Genomic DNA, 14,483 nt, shown 5'->3' on the forward strand with positions numbered 1-14,483 from the left:
ATAAAAATACCCTTGCTTTTTTAAAGCATATGATGAACATACACATAATGGATTTAAGAAAGAAAAACTGCATTATTTATAATTGGCTTGCAGACAGCCATCTCAGTTCAAAATGTGCCCAAAGTATATTTCTACATTTCAGTTATTCAGGCTGGAGTAATATGCTTATCATGTTTTGAACTTGAAATTGCTTGTTATAGAAGAGGAGGCGCCGTGTTCAATTAGCACTCTGAGTTCAAAGGGCAAAATCAAAATTTTCCTTACCTTCTCCAGAACAGATCCCTTGAACAATTTCATTTTTTATGTTTTTCAAAGAGTCAAACTCATGCACAAAGAAAGTCCTGTTCTCTGACCCTGCAATCTCATGTAGCTGTGCTTCATTTGCATCTTTTACACCAATGGCATAAATATTAACCTTCTCATTCCTCAGGCTCTCAGCAGGCTTCTTCACACTGTCATGTGACTCCCCATCGGTTAGGACAATGAGGTGACAAGGCACCCTGCCGGCTCTCTGCTCTCTTGCCTTTTTGAACAGTGGCTGCATGAAAGTCAAAGCTTCTCCAATATAGGTATTCCCATATATTTGCCTAATGTTGTCAATGGCTGTCTCTAAATCGTTTGTTTTGCTGTATTCATTAAGTTCAAACTCCAGTCTTTTGACATGTGAGTACTGCACAGCTCCAAAGCGAACTTTATTCGGCCCTATGTTAAACATCTTAACCACTTCCTTCAAAAATTTTTTGATGTCTCCGAAGTCATTAGGATGAATGCTTGTTGAGCCATCAATGAGCACATAAATATCAGCTTCCTCTGTGTCCATACATCCTACATGGAAAAAGAAATTGTATACAGCATTAGTGCCAGAACAAAATTTAAAGAGAGAAACATTGAGAGAAGCACCAAAGCAGATAGACATGTAATTAGGGCCCAGAGTCAACCAGTATTTATACAATGACACAAACCCAGGTGGAGTTCCACAGTGGCAGAAAATCTGGCAGAGAGTGAGGTGATCATGGCGCAACGTGGCTGCAACCTCAATGTAAAGTAACAATGGCTTAGAAATGCTGGTTATTTATCTTATGATACCTGGAGTTCTTCAGGTTATGTGATCCCTATCTGTACGCCACTTGAGGTGTGTATGCACTCCATGTGCCTAAGACCAGAAGTTCAACAGCAGTGTCTCTTGGTCCACATCAGTGCCCATCATCTCCTTGTGCTCCAAGTTGAGGGCATAAGGGACCACATGGACTGACCACCTCTCCAGTTCATTTTCTACCATGAATAATCCAAGGAAGGGATCAGAAGCAGAGTGGAAGGAAGGTGGATAGTGGAATACAGATCGGGACCACAAATCTTGAAGAACACCAGTTACTGTAAGGTAAGTAACCAGAACTTCTTCTTCAAATGAAAGTCCTTATGTGTATTCCATTCAAGGTGGCTCACAAGCAGTACTCAATGGTGCAGGGAACCCTGATGTGTTTGGCAGCGTGATCCTGCAATCTGAAAGGATACATCTGCTGACGAAACTCATTCTAGGGCATAATGCCTAGTAAAAGTGTGCATAGAGCTCCATGTTGCCACTCTACAGATCTCCAGAAGGGGAACTCCATGAAGCAAAGCCACTGATGTAACCTGTACACCTTGTGTGGGAGGGGTCACCATCAACTCACAGCTTGATGCAACTTGAAATCCATTTAGAAAATCTCAAATGTATGAAAGGGGAAGCAAAGGAGACAACTAGATTAGGAGATTCCCTGAAGTGTTCTGTAGTCTGCAGGTAGAATGCTCAGGCTCAGACAATCCAGAAAGGTGCTCCCTGTCTTTTCTGGTGGCATAATATTTGGGGAGGAAAATAGCTAGCTATATGACCTGATTTAAATGGTATTTAGAGGGAACATTTGGAATGAATATAGGGTGTAACCTCGAAGAAATCTTATCCTTATGGAAGACTGTAGGAGGGTCCACCTTAAGGGTCCCAAGTTCACCTACTCTTCTGGCCAACAACTGCAGAGACTGACTGCTTCTGTGCAAAGGAGAGTGGACCTCCCTATTCCTGTTTTTTGATATAGTGTACTGTAGTCATGTTAGATGTGACTTGACAATGTAGGATATGGATGAGTGGCAGGCTTCATGCGCTGCCCAGAGTGTCAGGAGGTTGATGTTTAGCTTGGATTCTTCCTGAGTACAAGAGCCTGGAGCCACATGTTTATCCAAGTGAGCTCCCTAACCCCATTCAGAGGCATCTGTAATTATCTTCTTGGGTGGTGAGGGGATGAAGGGAACCCCGCCAGGCACACAGCCTCTGTTTTTCAACCAGTGTGATGACAAAACTCTGGGGTTGGAGCTGTAAAAACTTGCTTATCCAGGCTGTGTTTGCTTGGACTATAAAAAACTGTCCACAACCATGCCAGCAGACACCACAAATGCAACCTAAACATTTATGCACATTAATGCTGCTGTTTGGAAAAAAAAAAAAGCTATTTACCTTGAAAAAAAACAAAAAACAAACAAAAAAACCCCACACCACACTTGCTAACCCAATGAAAATAAAATAAATTTAGGCACCAATCCCATACTGGGTTCTGTTAGCATGGACCCTCCTTTACACCCATGCAGAGTCCCACTGACACCAAGACATAAATTGCTCCACTAGGAGACCGTGATGCAGAATCTTTGCATGAATTCAATAAAACATGAACCAGTCAATATGTTAAAAAGATGGGTCTGAGCTACAGTTTGGATCCAGTTTCAGCTACAGAACTGCACTTCCTCAAAGGCTAAAGTTTGAAACTAGATCAAAAGTTCAGGGGGTTTTGGATCCAATTTTTGGTTCAGGACCATCTCTACTTAAAAATCTTCCACCTAGAGAAAAGATAGAAATACAATTACTGGGAAAGGTTTACCTGTTTTAAGTAGTTCTCTTCTTTCAGACTGGACATACAGCTTGTCCTGAATTTGATTCAAGAGTTTCTTTTGTAAAGTTCCGGCTTGTTCTGGCAGGTCAGAAAATGCCGTCAGCTTAGTAACATATTGCTGTTGAGGATATGATGCTATCTGGGTTAGCTGGGTGTCGTCAGCATTTTCAATGCCTATCGTGAATACAGTCACACCAGCTCTCCGAAGATCACGAGCTGCCTCACTTATGTTGTCTGCAGAGCGTCTGTGGGTGATCAGAATGGCTATTTGCTCTACTCCTTGGGCCTTTCTGCTTCCAAATTTTACACTGAAGACATTTTTCCTTGTAGCATTAATGGCAGCACCGGTATTGGCCTTTCCTTCCCTCGGAGAAAAGCCCTTTATTTTCTGCAGAATAGCAGTTCTGTTTGTTTCTTTGCTCAATAAAGATAACACATGTGGCTCACTGCTATATGTCACTAGGCCAATCTTTGTACAGTTCTTCTTCACATCAAGAATGGAGACTGTATTTTGCAGGAAATTTTTAATATCTTCAGATTTTGGTTTTGAAACACCCTCATCTACTATGAACACAACATCAGCAACAGAATTACAAACTGCAGTGGGAAGAGAGGGGGAAAGTGACACAATATTAATTGTCTACTTCTTGGCCAATCCATGGAACAGTCTTCTAAAATAGTTTCCCTCATCCAGATTTATCTAGAAACACAGGAATTGCCATACGGATCAAATAAGCAGTCTACCTAACTCCAGCATCCTGTCTCCAGCAGTGGTCAATACCAGCCACATCAGAGGAAGCCCAAAGGAAAATGCCCATTAATTAGTTGTTTCAGAGCATAAACCAACAACAAGAGGTATTTTCTCTTGAAAATTACCAAATCTGCAAGAATAGTTACAGCTTCACTCCACCCACTCTCCATTCACTTTTGTGGAGTCCGGAGTTAGTCATGCAAAAAGTCATGAACAGATAGGCACTGGTTTTCAAAATGTCAGTGTTACATGCCTCTCTGTATACACAGGTACCTGGTCATGTACATGTCTGTTCTCTTCCTTATTTTAAAATATGCATGTCATTTAATATTTTGAAAATTTAGCCCAAAATGTTCAAGGTGTCTTTCTTTCTGAAAATTACTGAATTACTTCTTCCAACCAATATGATCACAATTTTTTCATAGCCTTGCATTCCTTACCTTCTGTCTCAGGAACACTCTCAATTATATCTGTTGGTATTATGCCATTAATATCTGTTTGAATAACATCCTCAATGATCTTGGTCATGTTTTGAGAAGACATACTGAGATCCCTCACTGTGCGAAATTTATAAGAAAATTGAGGTGTAGCCATTGACTGCAGTTCTTGAGGAGAAACATCCTGAATCCCCATGGCTATGATTTTTACCCCATCGCTTTTCAAGATCTTGGCAGGCTCTACTACAGCATCCTCTGATGCCCCTGAAGTCAAGACTACCAAAATTTGTTCTTTGTCTCTTCCACCAGCTGGTCCTTTGAAATAGGTTCTGTGAACTTTTCGAAGGGCATTGCCAGTTTTTACTGAACCACCCTTGAATACAACGTTCTTTTTGACATGGTTCAGCATTGGGTTCTTTGCTTTATAGGTGTCTAGCAGAAATTCAGTGTGCAAATCATCACTGTACTGGGCAAGTGCAATACGGTATTGGTTAGGAGTCGCTGTTAGATGACTAATCATTTTGCTAATAAAAGCCTTCATAGAGGGGAACGCCTTTTTTCCCAGGCTATTAGAGCTGTCAACCAAAAGGACAATATCTGCAGATGTAGGCGCTGCAAAAAAAAAACCCAGAAAATTAAATGTTATTACATACTTCTTACCCTTTATCTCTACAATACTCAGATGATAAAAGCAATGCTTCACAGAAGAATTTATCCAGAGATATCCAGAAACATAATGTCCAAAAGCTGAAAAATATCCTTCTAAGCCCAAGAATTCTCTCTCTCTCTCATATTTTAAGCTTATTTTAATATCATGAAAGATTACAAAGATAGGAATTTACCATCTGTTTGGTACCTAGGACTTCCCAGGAGATGTAGCTATTCAGCAATTCTGCTTCCTTTTTGAGGTTTAAATTTTTTTATTTTTTTTGGTATTTCTACTGAATGGGATCTGATGAAGTGGGTATTCACCCACAAAAGCTTATGTTCCAATACATCTGTTAGTCTATAAGGTGCCACAGGACTCTTTGCCGCTTTTACATTATCTAGTGTTTCCCGTTAGAGAAATAATCTCTAAGCGCTAACTGCTTTCACATCTGCCTGTAGTCACCACCCCATAGCCACAAACAATGCACTCTGGTTTATTTTTGCTAACATTCAGTTCAGCACATGGCACAGTGTAGTTCACCCTTAGTGTGGAGGACCCATGAAAAGACCCCTGAACCACTTAGGCTCAGGAATTGCAAGGAATTGTGCACTGCAAAAAGAATCTCCATACTAACTCTACTGCAGAGGGCTGGGATGGAGGTGGCACCCAAAATCCACATTTAGGCAGAACCTTATCCTTTGGCCCCAATTCCCAGTGCTAGTAGCTAAGAAGGGCTGAGACAACTACTCCACCTCTTATGGAGGAGTCAAGGTATTGGGGTGAGAGAAGAGGAGCTGCAGTTTTACATGGTCACACCAGTTTCGATGGGGAAAATTTCACCTCTTCCTGTCATCCCTGTACTCTTCACTGGCACGGTCATAGTTTACCTTAATACAGTAGATTTCAAGGGTATGTCAGTGATCCAGACAGCCTTAAGTGACTAACAGAAGGGTTAAAATAAAGCACCCTTCCTCCTACTTTAACTTACACTTACACCACAGTAGATGACATCTGTCACATTCCTGAGAACGTATATTCTCTCCCATATGGAATCCTATGGCAACTGTGGACTAAGTGTGCAACCCTCTTCAGAATCTCATTGTGTTGTATGCCACAAAGTGGCAAAAGTTGCTTTTTCTTTTTGCCTTGATTCCTCTGTGCTTAGTTACGTGCCTGTCACAAGTGCTGATTGGCTCCAGCAAGTTGCTAATCATCCTTAACCTCCACTGAAGTCAATAGGAGTTGACAGCCCTCAGTTTTTCCTCAGAAGATCACCTTGCAGCATTGGGCCTCACTTTCCTCCGGAGCAACTTTCCTATTGACAACTTTCCTAAATTGTGCAACATGCCTACCCTGTCAATCACATTGATCTGGCCCCCTCCACGGCCAAATTCAGCCCTAACTTACACTACATGCAATGCCACAATTTAGGTCTTGCTGTGCCTGGGATTTATACTAGGTACCCAGTTCTGCAGAACGTTACATGTAGAATCTCAGTGACCCCAACAGAATCCATGTGAGTAGGGTGCAGGCCTGGATCCTCCTTTTGCACATGCTGAGTAATTAAACCACAGGTACCCCCTTGAAAATAACTTAATTACAAGTGTGGGCTTTATTTATACACAATCTGCATTTTCACCTCTGAATTTGGCCCTAATCTATGTAAATCTGTCAAGGTTTACGATAGCACTGATCAACCTAATATGTAAATCTAATGTCCATCTCCACTATCCAAACACAGTTTCAGTCTATTATACAAAGTCTCATAAGGTATAGAGATCCTGACACAAGAGTCTCAGGCTTCACAATTGGGAAAATTGGGGACTAAATATTGTATTAAAAAAATCACATAATACAACAGAATACAAAGGATACTGAAATACCTGGTGTCTGAGTTACTGAAGTTTGACTCCCAATAAGGAAGAGGAACAAAGTCAGCAGCATCTTCATATTATGAATGAACGTTCCAAGCTTTAATTCTGGAAAAAATAAAATAAAAATCCCATATATCAAATACCACAAGGACCCTGGAACATAACTGCCTAATGCACTAGTATAAGGAAACTTATAGGGTTGGGAAAGATGTAGTCCAATCCCAATATGCTGTTATAAGAACCGAAAGCAATATAGATAAAGAAACAGGAAAACGGTAAAGGATACACTGTCGTCTTTATCCGTGTGTAACACGGCATGCACTCACCACCACGGCACCTCCTGCTGGTTACCTCGGGAATTAGCTCATCTCAGTGTCGGCGCGCCTCCTGCTGTTGCTTTTTGTTTTATCATTATCAATTTCCACCACTGTAATTTAGGCACCGTGTCCCCTCCCTGCCTCTTCTCCTGGGTACTTTCCCTCAGCAACGCCCACACACGTGGGGTCCTCCTCTCCTCAGGGAACCCCAATCCCCTAAGCCCACCTCACCTCAATGACCCACTGCCAGTCTTCATCTAGCCCCTTCGCTCAGGGGCAAACTGCAGTCTGAACTGGCCACTCATCATCGGCCAGGGGGTTGGACCTGCTGCCTCCCCACAGCCCTAATACCTCCTCTGGCCCTGACATCAAGGCCTCTGCCTGGGGGTTTGCCAGGCTGGAGCTCCCCCAGCTCCTCCTCCTGCCCTTCCCCAGCACTGTGCTGTCCAAGGTACCTTTTTCTCTATCCAACTGCCAGGTCCATCTCTTTCCAAGGCTACAGCCCTTTTATAGGGCCCAGGCTGGCCATGATTGGCTGCCTCCCAGCCTTTTCCTGATTGGCTCCCAGCCCCAGCCCTCTCCAAGGGCTGGCTTTTAACCCTTTCTGAACCAGAGCGGGGTGACTGCCCTGCTACACCATAAAATCAGACATTAATTATTGTAATCTCAGCTGTGTGGCACTGATGCCTCCAACCTTCCCGCTTCATAGCTATTTAAAATGTTTCCAAGGTGATTTTAATGACATTATTTCCCCTTTGTACCTCTCCACTGGCTTCCCCTTCTCCACTGAAGCAGCGGCACCTTACCTTTCAAATCTAGTTTCTTATTATGGCCCTGACCCTCACCTTCGCTCTGCCAGTGACACCCTTGAGCATCCATTTATCTGCTTGTCACAGAAGCACCTTCCTGCTTTTTCCCATGCCACCCCACATGCTGGGGAAGAGCCTTCTGACAACATTGACAAGCCATCACCTTTTTCTCACTGAGATTCCTCCTTGAAACCTACTTTTAAAAGATACAAGCCTACAAACCGTTGCCACCTGGGACTGATTAGGCTGGCAGCCAGCTGTTACTGAGACCATGCTGAGTTATGCAAATGTGCCTGGCTTAGGGTTGCCAGGCAACTAGTTTTCGACTAGAACACCCAATCAAAAGGGGACCCTGGCAGCTTTGGTGGGCGTAATAGTCTGGTCGGTGGCGCTGCCTGCCCTGCTCCATGCAGCTCCTGGAAGTGGCCAGCATGTCCCCATGGCCACCCTGCTCAGGGGCAATCAGGGAAGCTCCACTCGCTGCCCCCGCCTCGAGCGTCAACTCCGCAGCTCCCGTTGCCCCTGGCTCTACTGTTAATTTTTCCTTCTCTCACTGCCCCTCCCATTTGTCAGTTTATTCTCCTGTCCTGTACTTTCTAACTGCTAGATTGCAACCTGTCTGGGGGAGGGACAGTGCACGCTACAGTGGGGCCCTAACCCTTGAGGAGGGTCATTAGGAAATACTGCAGTGTTCTTCAATCGGTGGCCTGCCTGGGGCCCAGGTCTGGCCCATGAGGGTCTTCCGTCTGGCCCATGAGGGCCTTCCGTCTGGCCCACTGGGCATCAGCTGTTCCACCCTGCTCCCTGCTGGGAGCTCTACTGTAAGGACTCCCCGACTACCTGGCTCCAGCTCTGCCCTGGACAGCGGGCTCCCAGCAGCTCCAGCCACTGCCCAGTCCAGCTGCAGCGTCTCCATGCTGACTTGCCTCCAAGTGCCCTGCCCGGGCCCAGCACCTGCTGGTTTGAAGGACACTCTGCAGCCTGGGAGGGAAAGGGGCCACCTGGCAGGGGAATGCAAGGGCCAGAGCTGCTGGAAGCCCGGGGCGCGCTTGAGCCAGGTCGTGCAGCTGCCCTTAGAGCAGAGCCACCAGTGGGGAGCAGGAAGGAACAGCTGGTGCCTGGTAGGCCAAACAGAAGTCCCTCATTCATGGCTCTGGCCCCTTTCTCTCCTCAGCTCCCGAGCATCCTCTGAGTCAGCAAGTGCCAGGCCCTGGCTAGGGAGACCGGGGGCACTCAGAGATGGCTCAGCACAGGCACACTGAAGCCAGGGCTGAGCAGGGAAGCACGGGATTCGGAGCGCCCAGGAGCACAGGGTAGACCCAGAGACAGAGTCAGCGATGAGTCACGGGGCCAACCTTACAGCAGAGCCCCCCAGCTGGGAGCAGGAGCTGGGCACAGGCAGGAGGAGGCAGGGACAAGACAGGCTCTTGGGGGCGGGGGGGGGAATCATATCCAGCTTCCCTGGGCCTCTACTGCCCCCATCTTCCTCCCAGCTCCCCATACTCAAGGAGTACTAAGTAGGCTCCTGTCTCCTGTAACTACTTCCTGTCTCTCTCCCCTACACCCTCGGAAACTGAAAATCCTAATTACCCCAATGAGCATGGGGGAACACACTGCTGATTCAGATCATCAGGATTTTTAGTTATTTGGGTGAGTAACAAACATTTCCACTTCAGCTGTGTACAGAACTTTGACTCCCAATGCAGTCTGTCATCATGGTCAGTGACTGCATGAAATTTCACTGTGAAACTACAGCTAAAAATATCATTTCCCTTAATCCCAATGCCCAAAGGTATCAGACATCACCCCAAGTCATTTGGATAAATGGACTTCACGTGTATTTCATTTAGAATCTTTTTCATTTACATTTAAACACACTGGAGCTAGGCTGTGTGGATACATTTCAATTTAAAGGGGTACACTTTCAATCAGGCGCTTAATCAGGTGCCTATGCAACATAAAGCATAAGAACGGCCCTACTGGATCAGACCAAAGGTCCATCTTGCCCAGCATCCTGTCTTCTGATAGTGGCCAGTGCCAGGTGCCCCAGAGGGAATGAACAGAACAGGTAATCATCAAGTGATCCATCCCCTGCCTCTCATTCCCAGCTTCTGGCAAACAAAGGCTAGGGACACCATTCCTGCCCATCCTGGCTAATAGCCATTGATGGACCTATCCTCCATGAATTTATCTGGTTCTTTTTTGAACCCTGTTATGGTCTTGGCCTTCACAACATCCTCTGGCAAGGAGTTCCACAGGTTGACTGTGCGTTGTGTGAAGAAATACTTCCTGTTATTTATTTTAAATCTGCTGCCTATTAATTTCCTTTGATGACCCCTAGTTCTTGTGTTATGAGACGTAGTAAACAACACTTCCTTATCTACTTTCTCTACACCAGTCATGGTTTTATAGACCTCAGTCATATCTCCCCTTTCGAAGCTGAAAAGTCCCAGTCTTATTAATCTCTCCTCATACGGAATCAGTAATTGCTGTGCTTTTACTAGAGAGCAAACCCTGAAGAGCCCTTTGGCCCTGGAGAACCTGTTGGCCTGCCAAGATTTAGATATTGCCTTATAATTGCCTAATAACTACAAATAATGATGACTATTATTGCACATGAGGCTCTCTGCAATGATGAAAGGCAGCTTAAAATGCTAGCACTGTCCCTTCCAACTACATATGTCTCTGCATTTCAGGTTTAATATAAAGAAACTCCTAAGAGTTCATGTTTTACAGGTGTTTTTATGTGTCCTTTCTGTATAGCTATTAAAACAATATTTAAACAAATAAAAACAGCTAAACGAGAATAGGGATTTATAGTGGTAGCTGTACAATGAAATGGCTCTCTGCATTCCATTGTGACAGAAGACCTAGATGTACTTTGCTGAGGGATGTTAGGCCCAAAAGCCCTGAGAGCCTCTTATGCTTTTTACAGACGCTCAACAGCCAGTGTAAAACAGAAGGGTTTGAGTCACTGCAGTCTAGAGATCAGGGTTCCGTTATTCCCTCTGGATGTGGAGGCCCCGGGCTGACCGCTCAGAGAGGTGCAGTTCCAGGAGGCGGTGGAGCCTACAGCTTAAGCCCCGAGAGAGTGGACTCCTGAGAAGGACTGTCACACTGAAGGGGGTTCCTCCCAGGGACTGTTCGGAGCAGAGAGAGAGCACAAGTCCTGTGAGTCTGTAAAAACTTGTTGCTAAGTTACTTGTCTATGGAAGTACTAACTTCTGTGTCATGATATTTACTTGTAGGTTATGTGATAGATGCAGGCCAGTTGGGTACAGCAGAGTAGCCTTATTGGGATCTAGAAAGAGGGCGGGCTTTGCCCGCCCACTGCTAAAGGATCCCCCCCCCGCCTAAGGGGGGTCCACAGGATCTGGAAACCAAATAATTACGGGGGACAACTAATGAAATAGCAGGTACAGGAGTGTGGTTAAAGGGTCAAACAAAGGGAACCAGATGGGACACTGAGCAGAGAACCCCGGATAGCGCCCACTGCTTCTCAAAGGCATCAACGGAGTCAGTGGATGCCGCCCAGAGGAACTCTGCCCGGATATGTGAATGGACAGAGGGCTGGAAATAGGCCTCACAGTCAGGGGAGACTCCATCGGCCAACCTTCTCACCCTGATTTTATAGATGGCCACTTTAGCCAGGGTCAGGAGGAGGTTGACCAGGCGGTCCCGTGACTTAGAGGGGTCACGGATAGGGAGTGCATAGATAAGGAGGTGAGGGGAAAAATGCAACCAGAATCTTAATAAAATATTTGTGAGGAGCCAGAATAGGGGCTGCAGCCTGGCACACTCCAAGCATATGTGCGCCAGGGTTTCCCTCATGCCGCAAAATGGGCAGGTGTCTGGATAGGGGTGAACCGCGCAAACGCCCATGCTCACGGCCCTGTGAAGGAGCCGCCAACTGATATCCCTGGCGGGCCTCGGGACCAGGGTGGAATATAGGCTGGCCCACTGGGGTTCCTCACCCTCTAGAGGTGGCAGGAGGTCCCGCCACTTTGTGTCAGGGCGGGACGCAAGGGTGAGAACGTGAAGGGTGTGGACCACGAGCATGTATAGATGTTTCCTTGGCGTGGTCTGGAAACGGACGGCTGCAAATCGTGCCGCCGGCTCACAGTGAAGGGACAGGAGGTGGGGAGGGAGTTGGTCAGCTCCATGGGGTAGGGGCCCGATGAAAAGTTCCGGAGGGTCTGGGGTGGAGGGTGGGCGGGGTGCACCCTCTCCTAGGACCCAGTTGAGGTAAACCCGAGTAGCAGGCGGCAAAGCGGCCCTCACCTCCTGAAGTACGTGCCGGGGAGTACAAGGACTGGAGAGCCCCATGCGCTGAGCGAGCATCAGGGGATCCAGCCAGTCTCCCTGGTCGTAGTCCAGGAGGTCTCTGACCCTGGTGACTTCTGCCAGGACCAACCTCTGGCGCACCGAGGGGGACTCCGCCACCTGCACACGGAGCTGGGGGTTGTGTAGTAGGGGCTCTGCAAGGAGATCTGCCCCCACGGTGGCCACCACAGACCTGGTCACTGAGAACAGTTTCCATATCCGGAGGAGTTCCTGGTAGAAGACCGGCAGCTGGGAGGTGTCTTACAGAAGACCTCTTGGATGGAGATAAAGGAGCTGCCAGTCATATCGGAGCCCTCGGAAGCAGTGCAGGAAGGCGTGCACCAGTATGCTCCACGCCAGACTACCTGCACCATAAAGGAGCCTCTGCAGGGCCTGGAGGCGGAAGACATGGACCTGAGTGTGGAGACACTTCAGGCCCTGCCCTCCGTCCTCCAGGGGTAGATGGAGAACCCCTGCAGAGACCCAGTGCAGTCCTGGACAGAAGAACTCAAAGGGAGAGGCACTGGAGTAGTCCTGTCCATTTCCGGAGCTGCTCTATCACCCTGCCCTCTAAACCGTGCCAGTTCTCCAGCGGAGAGGAATGCGTGGCAGAAAGGTAGACGCCGAGATAGAGCAGTGGACCCGCGCTCCACCGGATGGCCTGAAGCGCGGGTGGGAGGGAGCTCGCCTGCCACCCGTCCCCTACCACCAGGCCAGAGCGCTTGACCCAGTTGACCCGGGCGGAGGAGGCTGCCGAATAGATGGCCTGGCAAGCCTCCCCCCGCGCCAAGTCACCCGGCTCCTGGACCACGAGGAGCACATCGAGGGGTGCTCCTGGTGGCTCGGGTCCTGGCCGCGTGGCACTGGCCATCGCCTCAGCAGGCTCGGTGGCTGTCAGTGGGGTGCCATCTGCGGCCAAGTTGGTGGAAGAGTCCAGGTGCTCCTCTGAGGTGGGAGCGGAAGCAATGGTTAATGGGAGGGAGCATGCCCAGTGGTAACCCTGCCGCATCCTCCTCCACAGGCCCTGCGAGATTGCATGCAGCAGAGGCGGGACTCTCCTGCTCATCTAGGCATAGTGGGGGAGGTGCCCCTTGGGCCCAAGTGGGAGCAGTGGTGGACTGGGAAGGAGGAGGGCTGGCTTCGGGCGCTGGGCAGCCGGGGGCACCGGCGATGACGGGGCCGGCGCCCTGCCGGGGCTCAGGGGTCCCGGATGCCCCTCCTTGCTGAGCCAAGGGGCAGTCCCTCCGGACGTGCCCCATCGCCCAGCAGAGGTAGCACCGGGCCTCCCCTGTAGAATAATGCACCTGGTAATGGGCCCCCTGGTAGGGGACCAGGAATGACCCCTCGAGCGCCTCCCCGTCACGCGCCGCTGGTGGCAGTTGAAGCTGCACCTGGCAGCGGAACAAGAGGACGTGACAGTGGGTGGGGTCTTTGCAGCCCAAAGGGAGAGGGCTGACAACGGAAATGGGCTTCCCCAGGGTAGAGAGGGTGGGTAATAGGGCGGCATTGGGAAGGAAGGGAGGGACGGAGGTCAGGACCAGACGGACGCCCAGGTCCTCTAGTGGCTCTAGGGGTACAAACATCCCCCGCCACCACCAGGCCCTTCTCCACTGCCTCCTGGGCGGCGGCCTCCGATGCCAAAAAGAAGACAACCTTTCTGTACATTTTGGAGGCTGCCACAATGGCCATGGGCCCCTCCACCCTCGCCAACACCCACACATAGGTCTTTACATGGGGGCAAGGCGGACACCAGGAGGCAACGGACGCCGTGCTTCCTGGTCAAGGTCAAGAAGGGGCCGTGGCCGCTATAGATGGTAGCGGAGGCGGCGGGTGGGAGTGATGACGTAGCAGCAGGTGGGGGGGCTGCCACCACCTGGGCGTGCGCCCTGGGGGCCAGGGGAGGGGAACCCACAGAACTGGTGGAGGGAACAGCAGGGAGGGACGCCGCGGCCGATGGCGGGGCTGCAGCAGTGGGGGCAGCTCCTGCCAGGGCAGGCTTGGCCTTTTTTGCAGGGCCCTTCCCACCGGCTGGGGGGGCTTCCCCAGAGTCAAAAGGGGTGAGGGACGTGGCAGTAGCGGAGGTCACCCCAGTGTCCACTGCTGCCAGTGCCCCAGTGCGGGCAGTAGCAGGTGGTTCGGCTGCGGCAGTGGAGGTAGATGTTGCAGGGGGGCAACGGGGTTTTCTGGAGGAGCCCCACCCGCCTTGTCCCCTGCCATCATGAGCAGGGAGGGAAGGGGAGACACCAGAAAAAAGAGGGGAAAGGGGAAGCAGGTCAGCCAATCCTCCCCGCTAGGCTGCGGGCCAGGGAGGAGGGCGTCAAAAGGGGTGGGCTGGACGAGGTGGCAAATCAGGGGCTAGGGGTCAATCACCGACACAGGGTGGGATTCTGGCTCCTCTAGCTGCACTA

The 14,483-nt window shown here is 49.1% G+C and overlaps 1 protein-coding gene across 3 annotated transcripts in view; it reads right to left on the reverse strand.

Moving 5' to 3' along the window:
- The window catches only part of COL6A6 (collagen type VI alpha 6 chain), a 102,738-nt gene that overhangs the window by 77,768 nt on the left and 10,487 nt on the right, over positions 1–14,483 (reverse strand). For all 3 annotated transcript variants that reach the window (XM_043540819.1, XM_043540820.1, XM_043540821.1), the window contains 4 exons: positions 6,636–6,731; positions 4,107–4,715; positions 2,904–3,512; positions 265–825 (listed from right to left, as the gene is read on the reverse strand). In XM_043540819.1, coding sequence (XP_043396754.1) covers positions 265–825; positions 2,904–3,512; positions 4,107–4,715; positions 6,636–6,702 — 1,846 coding nt within the window. In that variant the 5' untranslated portion in view covers positions 6,703–6,731. The remainder of the gene's footprint in view (positions 1–264; positions 826–2,903; positions 3,513–4,106; positions 4,716–6,635; positions 6,732–14,483) is intronic.

Source organism: Chelonia mydas, chromosome 2, assembly GCF_015237465.2.
Source record: "Chelonia mydas isolate rCheMyd1 chromosome 2, rCheMyd1.pri.v2, whole genome shotgun sequence".
NCBI lineage: Eukaryota > Metazoa > Chordata > Testudines > Cheloniidae > Chelonia > Chelonia mydas.